Raw genomic sequence first — 14,500 nt, 5'->3', positions numbered from 1 at the left:
CGTGACACTCAGATCTCATTACTTTTGGTTTCTTTCTTTTTCGTTGAGCCATCGAATACTTAGGTACCTAAGATAGCCAAATAAAATCTTTAAATCTAATACTCGAGCACACAGCCTAGCGACATTTTGGACCCCATCTAATGATCAAACAACTTGGCTGGCCCCTATGTGCGGCAGTCGCGATCACTGCGTCAAAACGTCTCCAGCGGCCAACCAGCGGCATTCCAAAACTCGGTGACTCCGGTTTTCCTATTGTTTTTTTAACACCGTCTCAAAACAATTTTTTAACAAGCTTTCTGCATATGTCAACGAAAAGTCATGTGATCTACATTGGCACGACAAAGGATGATCGAGACAGGGGTAACTTCTGCATACTAGTATCTAGTGTCTGAGAAGATGAGATAGGTGAAAATTCCCTCACAGCCGATGTCACCAGGCCCAACTATTGCTCAGACGCAAGGTGAGAGGCTCATCAACTTCGATGGTTTCGCTACGGTTGACGCATCTTCGAAGTCGTAAACTTTGTCCTGCCCATTGTAGCGACCTTCGTCACGTCTTTCCGCCTGTATTGCCGCGCGCGGCGACATCTTCTGTGGATCGATGACGGATTTGCAGCCGCCGCCATGATGTTCGATATCGCCTTGATGGTTTGCAGTGCTTTGTATCTGAGAGGCTACGGTGCGTCTGCTGCATGTGATGGCACACAATTCTGAAGACACTCAGTGCTTCACCCTCAATGGGCAAAGGTAGCACTCTATTACACGTGCGTTTCCAGTATATCGTGGTTCTTAAGAGACACTACAACTGCATACGTTAAGGTTAACACAATGCTTTTATGGAGTTATCTGGTGAGTGGCTATGAGCATGTTAAGGGGACAACTAACATAAGCGCACAGGTGTTCCCGATTATCCATCTTGTTTACAGTTGTGCGACTGGCATACTGGGGGACCCAGAGGAGGATACTCATCCGCATTGCAATCATCTTTGGCGTTATATGGGCTATACTTTTTGCACAAGTGTGGTGGACTTGTGAATCGAACCCTAGTTGGAAAAAGCTACCACGTCCGCAGTGCCCTCTCGGCAGAAATGTCGCGATAGCACAGATTGTCAGTAGGTTAACAGGATTTAATACAAACGATTACTTTTCTGACCTTATTTCAGCCGACGTTTGGAGACACTGTCCTTATCTTGGCTCCATTTCTTCTCATTTACAAAGCCACATTGACGACGCCACAAAGAGTCCGGGTGATCTGCCTGTTCTCTACATCAGCGATCACCACAGCTGTCAGTCTCACTCATGCATATTATGTCTTGACTGTGGGAGAGCTCAAGGAGGCAGTATCTGCCATGTTCGAGGGTACAGTCTTAGCGCTCAGTGCTCAGACAGGCTCGTTGATACCCGTGTTAGGCGTCTATATCTCTAATCGTCGCAAACCTAAGTGTGGTTGTTACATTCTTCTTGCGCATGCTCGCAGATGACGAAGGATGTCGCGACCACAGTTGGAATCAGGGTCGACTACTATAGAATTTGAAGGCGTCGGATCCAGAGTCGACGAGTAGTCTCAGCGGAAATTGTAACCATGTTTTTGATAACCGAGGAGTCAAGTCTAGCTAGAGGCGGTCAACTTCCTTGAAGGTATACGGTTTACTCGAAAATACTAACTTGCTCACCCTAATCATAGATTAGCTGCAGCAACTGTGAAACTGCAGCCAAAGTTAGATATAGCTATCACTGTTATCCCCAGACTGGCTATCTACGAACATGCAAAGTAGCTCGAGATACGACTTGCTCAGTAGACTAACGGCTACTACCTGGGATCATCGGAGACTAGGGTCATAGTAATCGAGGATGGAGATGAGGCAGCGGTGAACTTTTGGGTACGTATTTCAATTTCGATGGTGATCTTGACATGCCACCATCGGGCACTTTTAGTCTCCCCTGGTCAGTCTTCAGGATGATATCTGTTCCTTTGATCGAAGTAAGTATTTTTAAGAAAGGGATGTCAATCCAAGAGCCCTCAATTAAATCAAAGAATGTTGGTCGTGGGGCTGCGGAGTAGTAACACATGTGGAATGTTTGAATACTACGAAGATCGAAGGGTTATTCGTGACTTCGGGGAGAAGACACGCGGCAAAAAAGAAGACGCGGAAGCGCCCTCACGGCAGAGCAGGAAGCCCAGACTTGGATAGCTTGCGATGTGCGTGCTTCCAACCGTATGCACATCTCTCAGTCTATTGGTTCATCTATATCATTATGATGATAATTTGCGCTAGGATGAGGATACGCCCGCAGATTTGACACTCAGGCTACGTCAACACCTCAGAGCTCCTCACGACACTCCCGCAACTCTTCCACGCATTAACTCGCAAACAGAGTCGTCTCATCTAAAGCCTTTCTGCGTGCTCTGCATTCTCGAAGAGCGAATTCAAAAACACAAACTCAGATACACGGAGAGGTGATTTGACGGCGAGTAGATGGCGGACATCGTTACTTGGCAGGTGTACCAGGATGATAAATCAATGTAAGTGCGAGATTTGTTAGGTGATGTGGTGGGAACAGTCGATGGAGCATCGAAGGAGATTCAGTCATTGGTTGATGCAGTATCATGGGGTCCATGTTATGAGCCAATTCGTTGACGCTGAAGTTAGATTAGCGTGCACGTCCAAGGGGAAGCAGGTCATACCTATCGTACATCGCTATGAACAATCCATCATACCCGGTTAGATACTTGAGCAGCGTACTTGGCGAGTGAGATTAAAATTAGAGGTCAGGACGAGGGGAGCGAATGCCTGAACGTAGATTGTGAATCACGCTACTGCGAGAAATGGAGAATCAAGGCATCAGATATGCGCTGATATAACGTACCTCTGGAAGGTGCTTTATCACCGCAGAAACAGACTTTGATTGTGAGACTGCAAAGCAGTCACGTACACACGCAACGAACGCCACAAAAAGGTCGACGCCAAGTGCGTAACGACAGTGTCAATATCTCGCACAAGCTAGCTACTACACCGACGCCTAAAGGCTAACGATCCCTTTCCCACTCTTGCATAAATGATCGGCAGACGGATGTCTTGTCTATCGGAAACCGGTTCGGCACGCTCCAGCACATTCTGGATAGTGGAGGAGCGAACCCAATTGAACACAGAAACTGTCACTGTGAGGAAGTGAGTTGGTGACGTTCTGCGGTGAGGTGGATGCAATGGGGTTGGATGCTTTTTAGGTGTACGAAGACGAGCGGTTGAATGGTCCAAGTGCATGACGGTGTTTGGCTGGCTTTGGTACAGTCATTTGGATCCTTTCTGACCAGTACTAGGAGATGAGTGAACCCATGTATTTTGACAGGCGTAAAGGACACAAATTCACTCTGGAAGCACGAGCTTTATAAGGCCTAGTTCAACCAGTCCTGTACATGTTAGCATCGAGCAACTTGAACAGCAGTGTACAAATGCGCCGTAGGGACACACTTAACATCCCCGACTCACATCGTTGACGCCAACTACATGATTTAGCTTTTACATGCGCCGCATGCACCAGATAACTACATAAGTATCACAGACGAAATTTAAAATCAAACAAAAACTAAATTCTCCTGCTTCCCGCAGAGCACCAAACAATCATTAGCTCCATTGAGCATCTCCCGTGCTACACACCATTGGCGGTCAATATATGCACGCGCTCCTGGAAAGCGATTGAGGTCATGCTGGTCGCTGTGTCGGAGTTGGCCACGAGCTCAGCATGATATTCTCGAATGCCAAGGATCAGGCGTGGTCCCAACACAAACATCTGCACGACCGGCAAAATTTGAAGAAACCCCTCATACATCTGAGTACCCAGGGATGATTGGTCCTATAGAAAACGATGAACCGTGGTCGCATTCACAGGTCAGTGAAAAACTGGCATACAGATGAGTTTGTTGGTGACAAGAAACTAATGAGGCGGCAACAAGAAACAACAAGAAAGCTGGCATGTCCGATGCTTCAGTGGAAAAAGAGAAACATATTCACAATATGAGCTCACCTCGCAAAGTACAACATGTGAGTTTTCATCAACACCCTGAAACAGTCCCCAATAATTCCTCCTGTTGGATGTTGTCGCAGTTCGCTGAAGTGTTTTACAGCAACCCAGACTGCGAGACATAGTACGAAGACCTCCCACACAGTGCCGATTATCCAAGTAACGGAATTCAGAAGTAGGATATCTCTTGCATAGGCAGTCGTGCATTGATAGGTGTCAGAGAGGATGAGTTCCTCTGGTATACACCAATGAACTTCATGCACATTTTTTCATTCACAATTAAGCGTACCCCATGAAGTATGCAATGTTGTCATTACGGAGACCACTCCGCTGAAGATGATGGCAGATAGGAAGGTGATGACGAGAAATATCAGGATCTTCTTGGATTGTTGATACATGGCATGTAACCGAGCGATCATGATGACTCGCGAGATGTTTCAGTCAAGTTAATATCACTGTGGTCTTGCAACTGCAGAGCTCACCTCCCAGCATTGGATTTACCACAACGTTCATCCAATTCCATATGATGTATACAATCCGGCCTGAGGAATGCAGTCAGTGATCAGCCTCGGGTAGCGCACTCCAAACAGACTCACATCTATGGCATTCATTATAATGAACCAAGAAGCTGGTCAAGAGCCACACTCACTCCTGCAGGGCGTCACGGTTAATCGAGGGGGAAGAGCAGGCATCAGGGCATCAGTGCAAAAGACTCACTGCATCTGTCAACAAGATTGTCGGAATACTGTCTGTATGTCGCAGGTCAGAAGAGGCAAAGATCGTGGATGTGAGAAGATATACTCAGTATGTGAAAACTGATTGTGAAATGTGGTTCATCAGTACAACAACAGTGCTGAGCCTTCTGAACATACATAACATACAACATTCCAAGATAGCGCACCTAGGATATTTTCAAGAGTCAGCACGAGTTGTCAACCACAGCTGTAATACAAGCTACATACACTTAGATACAGAACAGTCATAAGGGACCAACGTTGCCTCTGTCGCAAATCAAATTTGTTCCTCTGATGTGTAATTCCGCTCACCCAGATCAGTTCGACCTAAAATTATTGTTAGCAAGATGGCTGCTCCTGTCACAGTATTAGAAATACCTCTTGTCCGAATGCAAGTGCTGAAAATACTTGTAGGATATCAGCTATTCTTAAATATTATCAAACTCACCCCAATCATACGTCACTACGGCGGCGGCGGCAACTGCGAAACCACAGTCAAGGTTGGATCGAGGCGTCAGCGGCAACGACAATCTCTGACTGCTCTCCACGAACCTCCAAAATAGCTGGCAACACGATATAAATTGATTGACGGCCAGTAACTAGGGTCGTCTGAGACTAGGGTCATAGTAGTACTGTTAGAGGATCGATGTGAGGGAACGGGGAACTTGGTGAACGTACGAGTGTTTGGGCTAGATATACAACCATCTAGCGCTTGTATGGCCGAGATGAGCATCATCAAAGGGGCTGTATCCGTTCTTGCCTTGATTGGCCAAGTATCTGAAGGAAACAGTGCAAAAGATGAACATCCTGGCTTCGGCAGCTCACTCCCGGTGTGCATTCTCATATTTAGTTAGCACCAAGGCTTCGATCATCAAAAAGCCACTCTTTCCTGTGTGCCACAGATGAAAACATGGCCGTAATAGAGAGCGAGCGTCCATTTCCATCATAACAGCCACTGTCAATATCCCGCTGCGGAATGATGGGACGCTAGCACACAAACACGTGCCATCGAGTCTACAAGAGTAACCAAATATAATAGCAGAAGCAAAAAGGATTGCGGCAAGTTAGTAGGTTTGAGGCTTCACTGACACAGCTAATGTGATGGACTTCGGACATGGCCATAATATCCTTGATGTACTGCAAATGTCTCAAAGCCTGACTACGACCGCGAGCCTCGCAGCCGAGAAACAACGTATACCCGTGGCATTCCCGACATTATGGCCGAATGAGTTGTACCCGTGCGAGGGAAAAAAAGGATCGTGCATACCTCCCAAGCATTGGTATGAGCAGCGCAGAACACCTAGCCAGACACTTGAGTCTTGAGCAGCGGCGTGTTTAATAATCGTAGGATCTTGTAGTAAAGGGGAGGAGGAAACTGGCAGAGTGAATGTCTGAGGTATGCATGAGAAACTCATTTGGTACCGACTCAAACATCGGATGCTTCAAGGTTCACCTACCTATGGCTCATATCGACGAGGTCGATCTTGATGGGTTTTCTGCTTGCGGGTGATGCATCGAAGGGCCAGAAGATAACGTGATTGTGACTCAGTTGGTGACTGTACATCAACAGGGCCCAACCACGTCACTTGTAGCTGCTGTGATGTTGTTAATCATCAAAACGCTCGCAAATAGGAGAAGATGAGCAACCCAATTTGATTAGGACTTAGTGGATGACGTCGGACTCCACATACCCTATGGTTATCCTCCTGGATCATGAATTATCCTCGAGGTGATCGCTGTGTGCTGCAGGTCGAGAGTACCATGAAACTGACTCGTACGTGAAAGCTCAAGGCTTCGAGAGCGAGAGTGGCGGTTGAGAGATGAAAGTATGGGGATATGTGAATGGAGATGACCCAGACAGGGCGATAAGATGTGATATGATGGAGGACGAGAGGGAAGAGGGTATTAGAGAAGCTCAATGTGCAAAGAAACACAAATGAGCCAAGGCGTGGCAGGCGAGGACGTACTTGACTAAACTCATGGGACGGAAGTATGGAAACATGATAGAGACCGATAGAGATGATGGCGAGCTCAAGAAGAGTCATACTATCCTCGAGTTACCAGAGATGCCTAATGAGGAGTAATTGGCGTCGAGAAATCCACAGATAATTTCTTGGGAGATCAGGCTGACGCGTTAACGGGTGGCAACCTGATCAGTTGTCCTGGGACACACAGGTGATGGAAAATAGCCTGCGTGTGATTTCGGGGTTAGATGTGATGTTTAAATGTTGTACGTCAGTTTGCGTCCTCCGAGTCATAAGTAGAGTGACTAAAAATGCACCTTTATCCAGCGCTGACAGGTGCAGCCTCCGAGTCCTTCACGCGTTCTGCAACAAGTTGGTCTGAAGAAGCACAATCTTTCTTTCCACCAAGGGGTGGATAGAAGAGCACTACATGTCGAAGTGTACCCATAACAGATCAAGCTTCAAGGGTGATCATGATCGATGGTCCAATTAAATTATTGGGACGGAGGCAGAAGTGAAATAGCCCCCGGGTGTTTCCGGTTTGGATACTTGGAGCTTCTCCTACTTACGACAAGTCTACTGTCGTATTACTGTCTTCATCTGAGCAACTAATGATTCGGAATTAGCTCTGGACGAAAAGTGCATGGGGACTGGTCTCCACGTCTGTTGTCATACTCAGAGTGAAACCGCATCCAGGTCAATGATGCCACCATCCAGCAGCTGCCCCAGATCTTGGTCTGTGAACGACAGACTAGATTGTCCTAGCATTTTCTCATTCGGAGACACCACCATCCAGGAAAATTTTGCCATCTTGCCCCTGGTCCTCACCTCGTTTGACGAGTCGTCGACTTGCTACAAATTCAATGCAGGCACTGTTCGCCTATCCAGGTTCTTCAAGTTTTCCTCAACGACTAGTATTGGAATTTAGTTCTTTTTGCCTTTAGACCTCGTATTGCCTTCTCGACGTTATCACCTCCAACACCACATGTAACGCAAATCCGTCTTGGCACCTTGCTTCTTGACCATACGAGCACTCCGCACGACCATTCCCTGGTTCTGTTACCTGATCTCATGGTCTCTCATATATAGTTCGTACCATCTCCATCACACCTCAGTATTATTCTTCGTGACTTACTGAGGTGTGCAATGTTTATTTACTTGTTCGTCACTCGTACTGATGTATCCTAGCGCGTCTCCCGAAGGTAGATATACCATCAATATAGTATTGTCCTTCGTGACTTCAAGTTACTGAGCGCGTCTCCTGCTAGTTTCACTAGCACCTTTAACTAGGGCACCAAATATTGAAGTTGCTTCTTCCATGTCTGATCCATTCTCGACTCGCTCTGGCATTCGGCCACTTGCCCTTGACATAGTACCCGGCCTCCCCACATCATGTACCATTGCGCTTTTGGGCAGCACTAGGAGATACCTTCTGTAACGCCATCACCCCTTCAGTTAATAACCTTGGAGTGTCACTACTGATCGGAGCTCGGCGAATTTAACACACTGAATCTCTCTCACTTACACGTCCTTCATCGCCATCATTTACTTGCTTAGCAGGTAGCAGTAAGTCTGAACTAGATGGTGTGACCATATGATTCAGACCTACTACTACCTACAACGATATATTCCAACGCTCTGCTTTCGTGATTTCTGAATCCCCTCATCTGCAGACAATTGTGGTAGATATAGCCCTATCAGGTACTGGTTCTCACTCTTGCCAGTGGGACGTTCGCAGACGTAGTTTGGTTGTGATGAGCAAAACAAATTGATTCCTAAGCGATTGTCCTAACCTTTTGATTCAGAATCGGGGAGCCACACTTCTGTTTGATCCTGCTATCTCGCTTGAAAGTGTCACTATTTTGCATTGTGCATCAAGTTACCATCGTCCTCTTGATAACGGTGTTGGCATGGTGGGCGGGCAAAAGGCGATTTTTAAAGACTGTGTGTCTCATGCGTCTAGCGCGAACTGGTGGGCATTTTTGGGGACGAAAGATCGCGAGCACACAGTATATCGCATCCATAATTCATACCATAAGCCCAGTGAAATGATACGACTTAATTAAGGGGGTCATGAGATACAATAGACCGCGAACCACAGCGTAACTTACTTTTTTCACGTGTTGCTGCTTTCAGGCATACACCAACACCAGGAACATAAGCATTACATAGCAGACATACAGCAGCTATATCAACATGGTATAAATACAACTTCGATTACGTTGCAATGGAACCTCCTATGCTCCTTACATCCAGTCTTCGCTGTCTGAAATCCCCTCCCATTCCCAGTCGTAGTCGTCATGGTCGTCGTCGGCCAAGTTCCGAAGTACCCTTAGTTGTTGCCATGCTTCTTCCAGTGCATCTTCCATGGTGAGATCGGTATCGGAATCCACAAAGCTCTCATACCACAAGAAATCCGATAGAGTTGGAAATACCTCAGCCAAGAGATATGGAACACGCGAAACTTCCAACACCTCCGTGTGTCCAAGATGCAGCTTTTGAAGGGCTGTTTGCGAGGGCCAAAGCTCCTCGGTCCCATCAGGTGCTCGAGGAGTTGTCGTCGGCCGTGTAGCATCGAGCGTCAGATGTAAGGTATGCAGCGATCTGCACCTTGATGCCATTGACATCATGGCGCTGAAGGTGACGGTACAACTGGCACGTCTCCTTGAAGCGAACCTCAATGCCTGGATATCCGGCCAGGCAACTGCGACATCATTGATGAACTTATCGTCAAGGTTGTAATTTCCAATGCCGACTAATATAACAGACGACAGCCTTCTGAACTTGAGCAAGGGTCGGAAGACTTCGGAGGGGAGTGGAATGGTGTCCTCGAATTTTTGTATATGTGATGTGTCGATCATATATATCTGTTGCAAGGATCCAAAATTTTGGCACAATGTGGACAAAGATTCCATGAACTCGGTGATTTTGGCCGGGGAAGCAGGTTCGGAATACCCGATACTGATGTATGCTAGTTGTCTGGCGGTGATTTGACGAAGGAAGTGTGTGGATTGTGACAAGGAATCGCCAAAGAGACAGAGGTGCCAGAGACCATGGAATTCGAAGGGCATACCACCCACATCGCAGGAGGTCCCGCGCAAAGTAAGCGTGAGGGATTGAAGACACTGAGCTTGAGGCTGGATATTGGTGATTGTCTGCCTCGTCAGGCCTACGTCGATTCCCTCAATGGCCAGTCTAATTAACTTTGGCAGCTTTCCGAAACTCGGAGGAACTGTAAAAGTCGTGGCACAATGGTTCGTCCTTATTATCAGTTCACGTAGGCCGTACGCTTCTGCAGGAAAAGCACCAAGTAATTGTTCTACCTCATACGTCTGGACGCCTCCAGGTACATCAAACGAGAGGCATTCCAAATTAGGCGACATGAACTGCCGAAGTAGCAAGAATTTTGAACTACACCCCGGCAGATTACATATAGCCTCGAAATCCAATGCATGAAGGTTTGGGAAGAGTATGGCTGGAGGGAACTGCTCGAAAATCCTCTGTAGGGCACGACCACTCAGGGTGAGATGTGGCTTCGGGGGAAGTGCGGAACTGATGCCATTAATATGAATCCGGCGCACTCTGGATGCGTTCATTCTGAGGCGTTCCCACTCAATGGGAGTTGGCTCTCTGGAAAGATCCTGCAAATCGGAGTACGGTGAGCATTGTCCAAGACTCCCATGATATACTTCACTCACGATAGTTTGATTCTCCGCGACCTCCCAGGTGTCTTGCGGTAAACACATGATGAGGGGTGCCAAACTTGACTGTGTAGACCAAAGGATATTGAGAGCGGGACCCGCCAACGTGGAGCAAGTCATCGCCACGTTCACTAAGTCCATCGCAGAGGACTTGACGTGTTCTAAGACAGAATAAATGATATCTTCGGATTCAAGAGCGCGATGCATGATTAAAAGTTGTTGGTACTCAAGCAACTGCACGATACTCGGTCTTATATAACCAATCTTACAAGAATTCACAGACCGACAGGTCTTCTGGTGATTTATTCGCCTGGGTGTGGCCACTTGTGGAGGTCGTAGCATTATGGACTCCATCGGCTGCTTCATTGTGGACAGTATGAGACGTGACAAGACATTGTTCCACATGGACTGTAGCTATGGTCCATCACTGTCGATAAACGGCATCTTTCCGCCAGATGCAGAGTACCTATAGTACGGTGTTTCCTGCAGAACACCCAGAGCCAAATAGACGCGACAGTTATCCACGTCAAATCGTGAAATCTTCATCACGTATGAGGAGTAACTTTAGGAGGAGAGCGCTGGCAGGATCCAGGTGCTGAGCGCTTTTTCTCTCAATGCCGACGCCTGTTCAATGGTTGTCCTCGGAACACCAGCCAAAGAGGTCCGAGCGTACTAATAATCCAAGCAATGGTCAAAGTCCAGGCTGCCGGGATAGCTCAGCTGAAGAGAACATGGTTTGTAATGATAACACTTCAATCACAACCGATTGTGAGCTGGAGCACGAAAGAGACAACTGGGACGCCGATCGTTATGGAAGGGCAAAGGAAGCACAGTGTAAAGGCAAGGAAGTTAGAATCCCACTCACATTCAGAACAATATGCACTGGAGCCCCATGGCCACCTCCAGATACTAGAGGAGTCCGGATCAGTCGGCCCACGTTTGTGCTGAGGGAGCCAAGCATCGGAGTTCAAAAGCAGAGGTGACACATCGTCTATCTATTCCATTTCCGAGTCACATGCACGGAATTACACTTGAACCACAATATGATTGCGTTTATATGGAAGATGTGTTGCAAAGGTTGTGTCTGGTGTTAGACGTTGAGTGTTGGCACCTAACTGACCTCGCGGAGAGACCTGGACAGGCATTGGTAGTAGTAGTTGACTAGCGCAGCTTCAACTGATAAAACTTTCATGTGTCAAGCCGACCATGTAGCAAACAAATTTCGTTTCATAAACCATATGCATATGCATACATAACATACGACATAGACGAGTAGGTAAACCAGCACCAAAACTCTCTTCAGAAAGTAACCTCCATCTCGATAAAAGCTGCGACCAATCAGTTTAAACGATGCCCATGTTACTCACGTCAACGATACGGCGGTAACGGCTACCAGCGCGTACATCGAGGGGACGACGTTCGGCCAATGCCATGTGTATGTACCATTGAAGTGTCTTCTCGGGAGAGCGCGGCTCGTCCATGTCAAGATGCATGGGGCGCATATGGTCTGGGCAGCGTTCCTTGCAAATAGGCGCCAAGGGATAACCATTGATCATTCCACGGAGAACGGTCGGGTCTTGCTCATGCGAAATATCATCATATTGGGAGTAAGGCCAGTATGACCGTGGATAGGCTGGCGCAGGAGTCGGGACGGCGACATGGGATGGAACTTCCCGAATATTTACACTTGGGGAGCCCGGGACTAATGTGTGTAGGGCGCGGGTGGTAGGAAGAGGGGGAGCGGGAGCGAGGGGAGGAGGGATATTCGAGCGATCAGTGCTCGACTTGGCGCGAACGCGTTCTGCCAGTCTGCCACTGCGAATATGGTTGTTAGGAGTCCGTAGTGCATCCACCGAAGCTTGATCAACAGTGGCTTTCAAAGAAAGTGCTCTGAAACCGGTGCGAGGGAGGCCCTCAGTTGGTTGAGGGGAATAGGGAAACTTGGCCAGCAAGTCCGCATGCGTCTCAACGTTTGCGCGAGTCAGCCCATGGTAGTATACGTGTTGCGATAGTTTGCCGTGGTAGATCTCGAGCATCCCTGGAGCTTGCTCGACGTACACGATGTCGGACTTTTTAAGGGGAGTCTTGCCACCGTGCGCGGGTTTGAACGCATCGTTACGAGGCTCGCACTTCCTCCCTTCTGAAGAGAATTCATATGGCATCGATTTAGAGTGCTTAAGTGACATCTTCTGGTCATCGTTCAACCTGAGGTGTGTTGATTAGTATGATGGCAATAAGTTGAACACGAAAACGGTCGACTCACTTTTGGAATATTTTCTTGAACGAATTCATGATTGATGTGAGGAAACAAGGAATGTAAAGTTGCAAAGAATATGAGGTGGTAGTGCGTCTGCTGGTGCAGGGAATCAGCATGTCAGTATATAAAGGTTGGGCTACTGTGGACGCACCACTGCATCCACAACCACAACCACAAAGCAATTTCTCAATATCCGAAAACCATTCGAGTGTGGATGCTCTAGCGAATGTTCCGATAACTTACCTAGAACCAAATCAATGCTATTTATGTCGCCACATTTGCATAACAAAGGTAGAATATGCGACAACCAAATAATTGGGGCACAGTTGCCACAAGCCGGCACAATGAATGCATCACGCGTCCTGCTCATTATCTCGAGCTCGTAGCTTGTGCTCAATGAGCGCGCGATAAAAATTTCGGCAATGAGGGACAGCACGCTGACTCGGGTGCACAGGGCACATGAATAGGGAACCACGTGTACAGGGATATTGACAAAAAACGGCTAGCTTCCTCCTTTAACTGTCTCGCTGGATAAAACCACTCAGCGTACCTTTAAAGCGCAATGCACCCGACCGGCTATATTTTAGTCCAAGTTGCGCAACATCGATAAAGACGTATGGTGCGCATTCAGGCTGAAATTGCAAGCAACCTGAAGGTAATGTAAACAATCAAACAATTATTGATATTAATTTCGATGGAATTACACACATGGAGGATGGACTCGGGGCCGATCATGGCCCTGAACGAGGCTGACACTGTTGATCTCTAGAAATATCGAAATACTCTAACTCCAATCAGAATGAGTGGATCGTCGGCTCCAAGGTACGAAGGTTCAGTTACCTGTCACTGTCATGGTCAAACGACTCAAATCTGGGACTCAGATTTACTTACTCTGACCATGCAATCCGCATACAATTCGTAAGCCAGTACAGAATCATGCCAAATAGCCCTGACTGGAGCTATGGTCGCAATCCGGAGTTGCAGCAATGTAGAAGACTATGATCACAATCATGATGGTTTTTACTTTGAAAGAGACTAGAAATTTACCTACAGCAATGCGTCAGCCCGCAAAACAGCACGCAGGGATTAGGTGGCTGGAAATAAATTCGAATGGAATCGACAATCCGCAGTCTGGCTTGAAAAATATTTCATTATGGGAGCTAAGAACTTTGCTAGTTTGCCTTCCAACCAATAGCCGGCGATATTACATAATAGAATAATATGTTTGGCTTTGTTAGGAATGGAAGCTCAGCGTCCTCATTTGGCATTACCATATTTATTTTTATCGAGAAATTCACCGCGTCACCTGTGAGTGGCGCTCAAGGATGCGCGACGCAAAGAATCAAGGCACTGAGTGGGTTGTACTAGTATCGTGATAGTCGATGGCCACGGCGCAAATTTCCTGAGTTAGTTGTATTTTGTCACTTAGAATATCGATGAACTAGCAGGGACCCGGAAAACCGCGGCCGTAATACATATGAGACGCGAGAGTATACATCTGCGAACCTTGGCGTAGCGAAGGCGTAACGAGAACATGACGATAACATAGCTAAACGTTGTGAAAGTAATGTGTGTAAGTCGTAAGAAAATAAAACTACTGCTAGGTGCGAATCCTCTTCGAAGCCGCACCAACAGAAACAAACATTTGTGCATCACTCTGACGCTTTCGAGCACCCGCACTGCCTGGGATATCGATATTCTCCTTCTCTGAGTCGGAGATAGCAAGAGTAAATAGTGGTCGAGATGGACTCCACCCGGGGGGACGGATCCCCTACTACACCATTTGACTCGCCTCCCTGCAGTTCTGCCGATTGTTTCCCGCGAT

General features: G+C 47.3%; 3 protein-coding genes across 3 annotated transcripts; 1 reads left to right on the top strand and 2 right to left on the bottom strand.

Moving 5' to 3' along the window:
- Position 1: 1 nt before the first annotated feature.
- On the top strand, positions 2 to 1,646 carry BJ212DRAFT_1396743 (uncharacterized protein). Its single transcript, XM_041337223.1, has 10 exons — positions 2 to 63; positions 115 to 234; positions 293 to 460; positions 514 to 678; positions 724 to 763; positions 819 to 848; positions 897 to 1,107; positions 1,163 to 1,363; positions 1,410 to 1,488; positions 1,512 to 1,646. The coding sequence occupies exons 3-10, from the start codon at positions 427 to 429 to the stop codon at positions 1,559 to 1,561; spliced, it is 810 nt and encodes a 269-aa protein (XP_041186447.1). The 5' UTR covers positions 2 to 63; positions 115 to 234; positions 293 to 426; the 3' UTR covers positions 1,562 to 1,646.
- A 7,317-nt stretch (positions 1,647 to 8,963) lies between these two features.
- BJ212DRAFT_1304691 (uncharacterized protein) lies at positions 8,964 to 10,625 on the bottom strand (the record flags this gene model as incomplete). The annotated part of the gene is made up of 2 exons (XM_041333663.1): positions 8,964 to 10,358; positions 10,416 to 10,625. The coding sequence occupies 2 exons, from the start codon at positions 10,623 to 10,625 to the stop codon at positions 8,964 to 8,966; spliced, it is 1,605 nt and encodes a 534-aa protein (XP_041186446.1).
- A 1,015-nt stretch (positions 10,626 to 11,640) lies between these two features.
- BJ212DRAFT_993032 (uncharacterized protein) lies at positions 11,641 to 13,131 on the bottom strand. Its single transcript, XM_041344534.1, has 3 exons — positions 12,827 to 13,131; positions 12,682 to 12,771; positions 11,641 to 12,623 (listed from the first exon to the last, which is right to left on the bottom strand). The coding sequence occupies exons 1-3, from the start codon at positions 12,832 to 12,834 to the stop codon at positions 11,762 to 11,764; spliced, it is 960 nt and encodes a 319-aa protein (XP_041186445.1). The 5' UTR covers positions 12,835 to 13,131; the 3' UTR covers positions 11,641 to 11,761.
- Between the last annotated feature and the right edge of the window lie 1,369 nt (positions 13,132 to 14,500).

This window comes from Suillus subaureus (genome assembly GCF_016647635.1).
Source record: "Suillus subaureus strain MN1 chromosome Unknown BJ212scaffold_71, whole genome shotgun sequence".
In the NCBI taxonomy this organism is placed as follows: Eukaryota; Fungi; Basidiomycota; class Agaricomycetes; order Boletales; family Suillaceae; genus Suillus; species Suillus subaureus.
This window is presented reverse-complemented; position numbering and strand designations above follow the sequence as displayed.

What these genes read in the sequence shown, in the direction of transcription:
- BJ212DRAFT_1396743 (XM_041337223.1), top strand. Translation starts at nt 427, where the DNA reads ATGTCACCAGGCCCAACTATTGCTCAGACGCAAG. An exon ending in TTTGTATCTGAGAGGCTACG is followed by an intron (nt 679 to 723) that starts GTGCGTCTGCTG and finishes GAAGACACTCAG; the next exon opens with TGCTTCACCCTCAATGGGCA. An exon ending in CTGCCATGTTCGAGGGTACA is followed by an intron (nt 1,364 to 1,409) that starts GTCTTAGCGCTC and finishes TACCCGTGTTAG; the next exon opens with GCGTCTATATCTCTAATCGT.
- BJ212DRAFT_993032 (XM_041344534.1), bottom strand. An exon ending in TTCAAGAAAATATTCCAAAA is followed by an intron (nt 12,624 to 12,681) that starts GTGAGTCGACCG and finishes AACACACCTCAG; the next exon opens with GTTGAACGATGACCAGAAGA.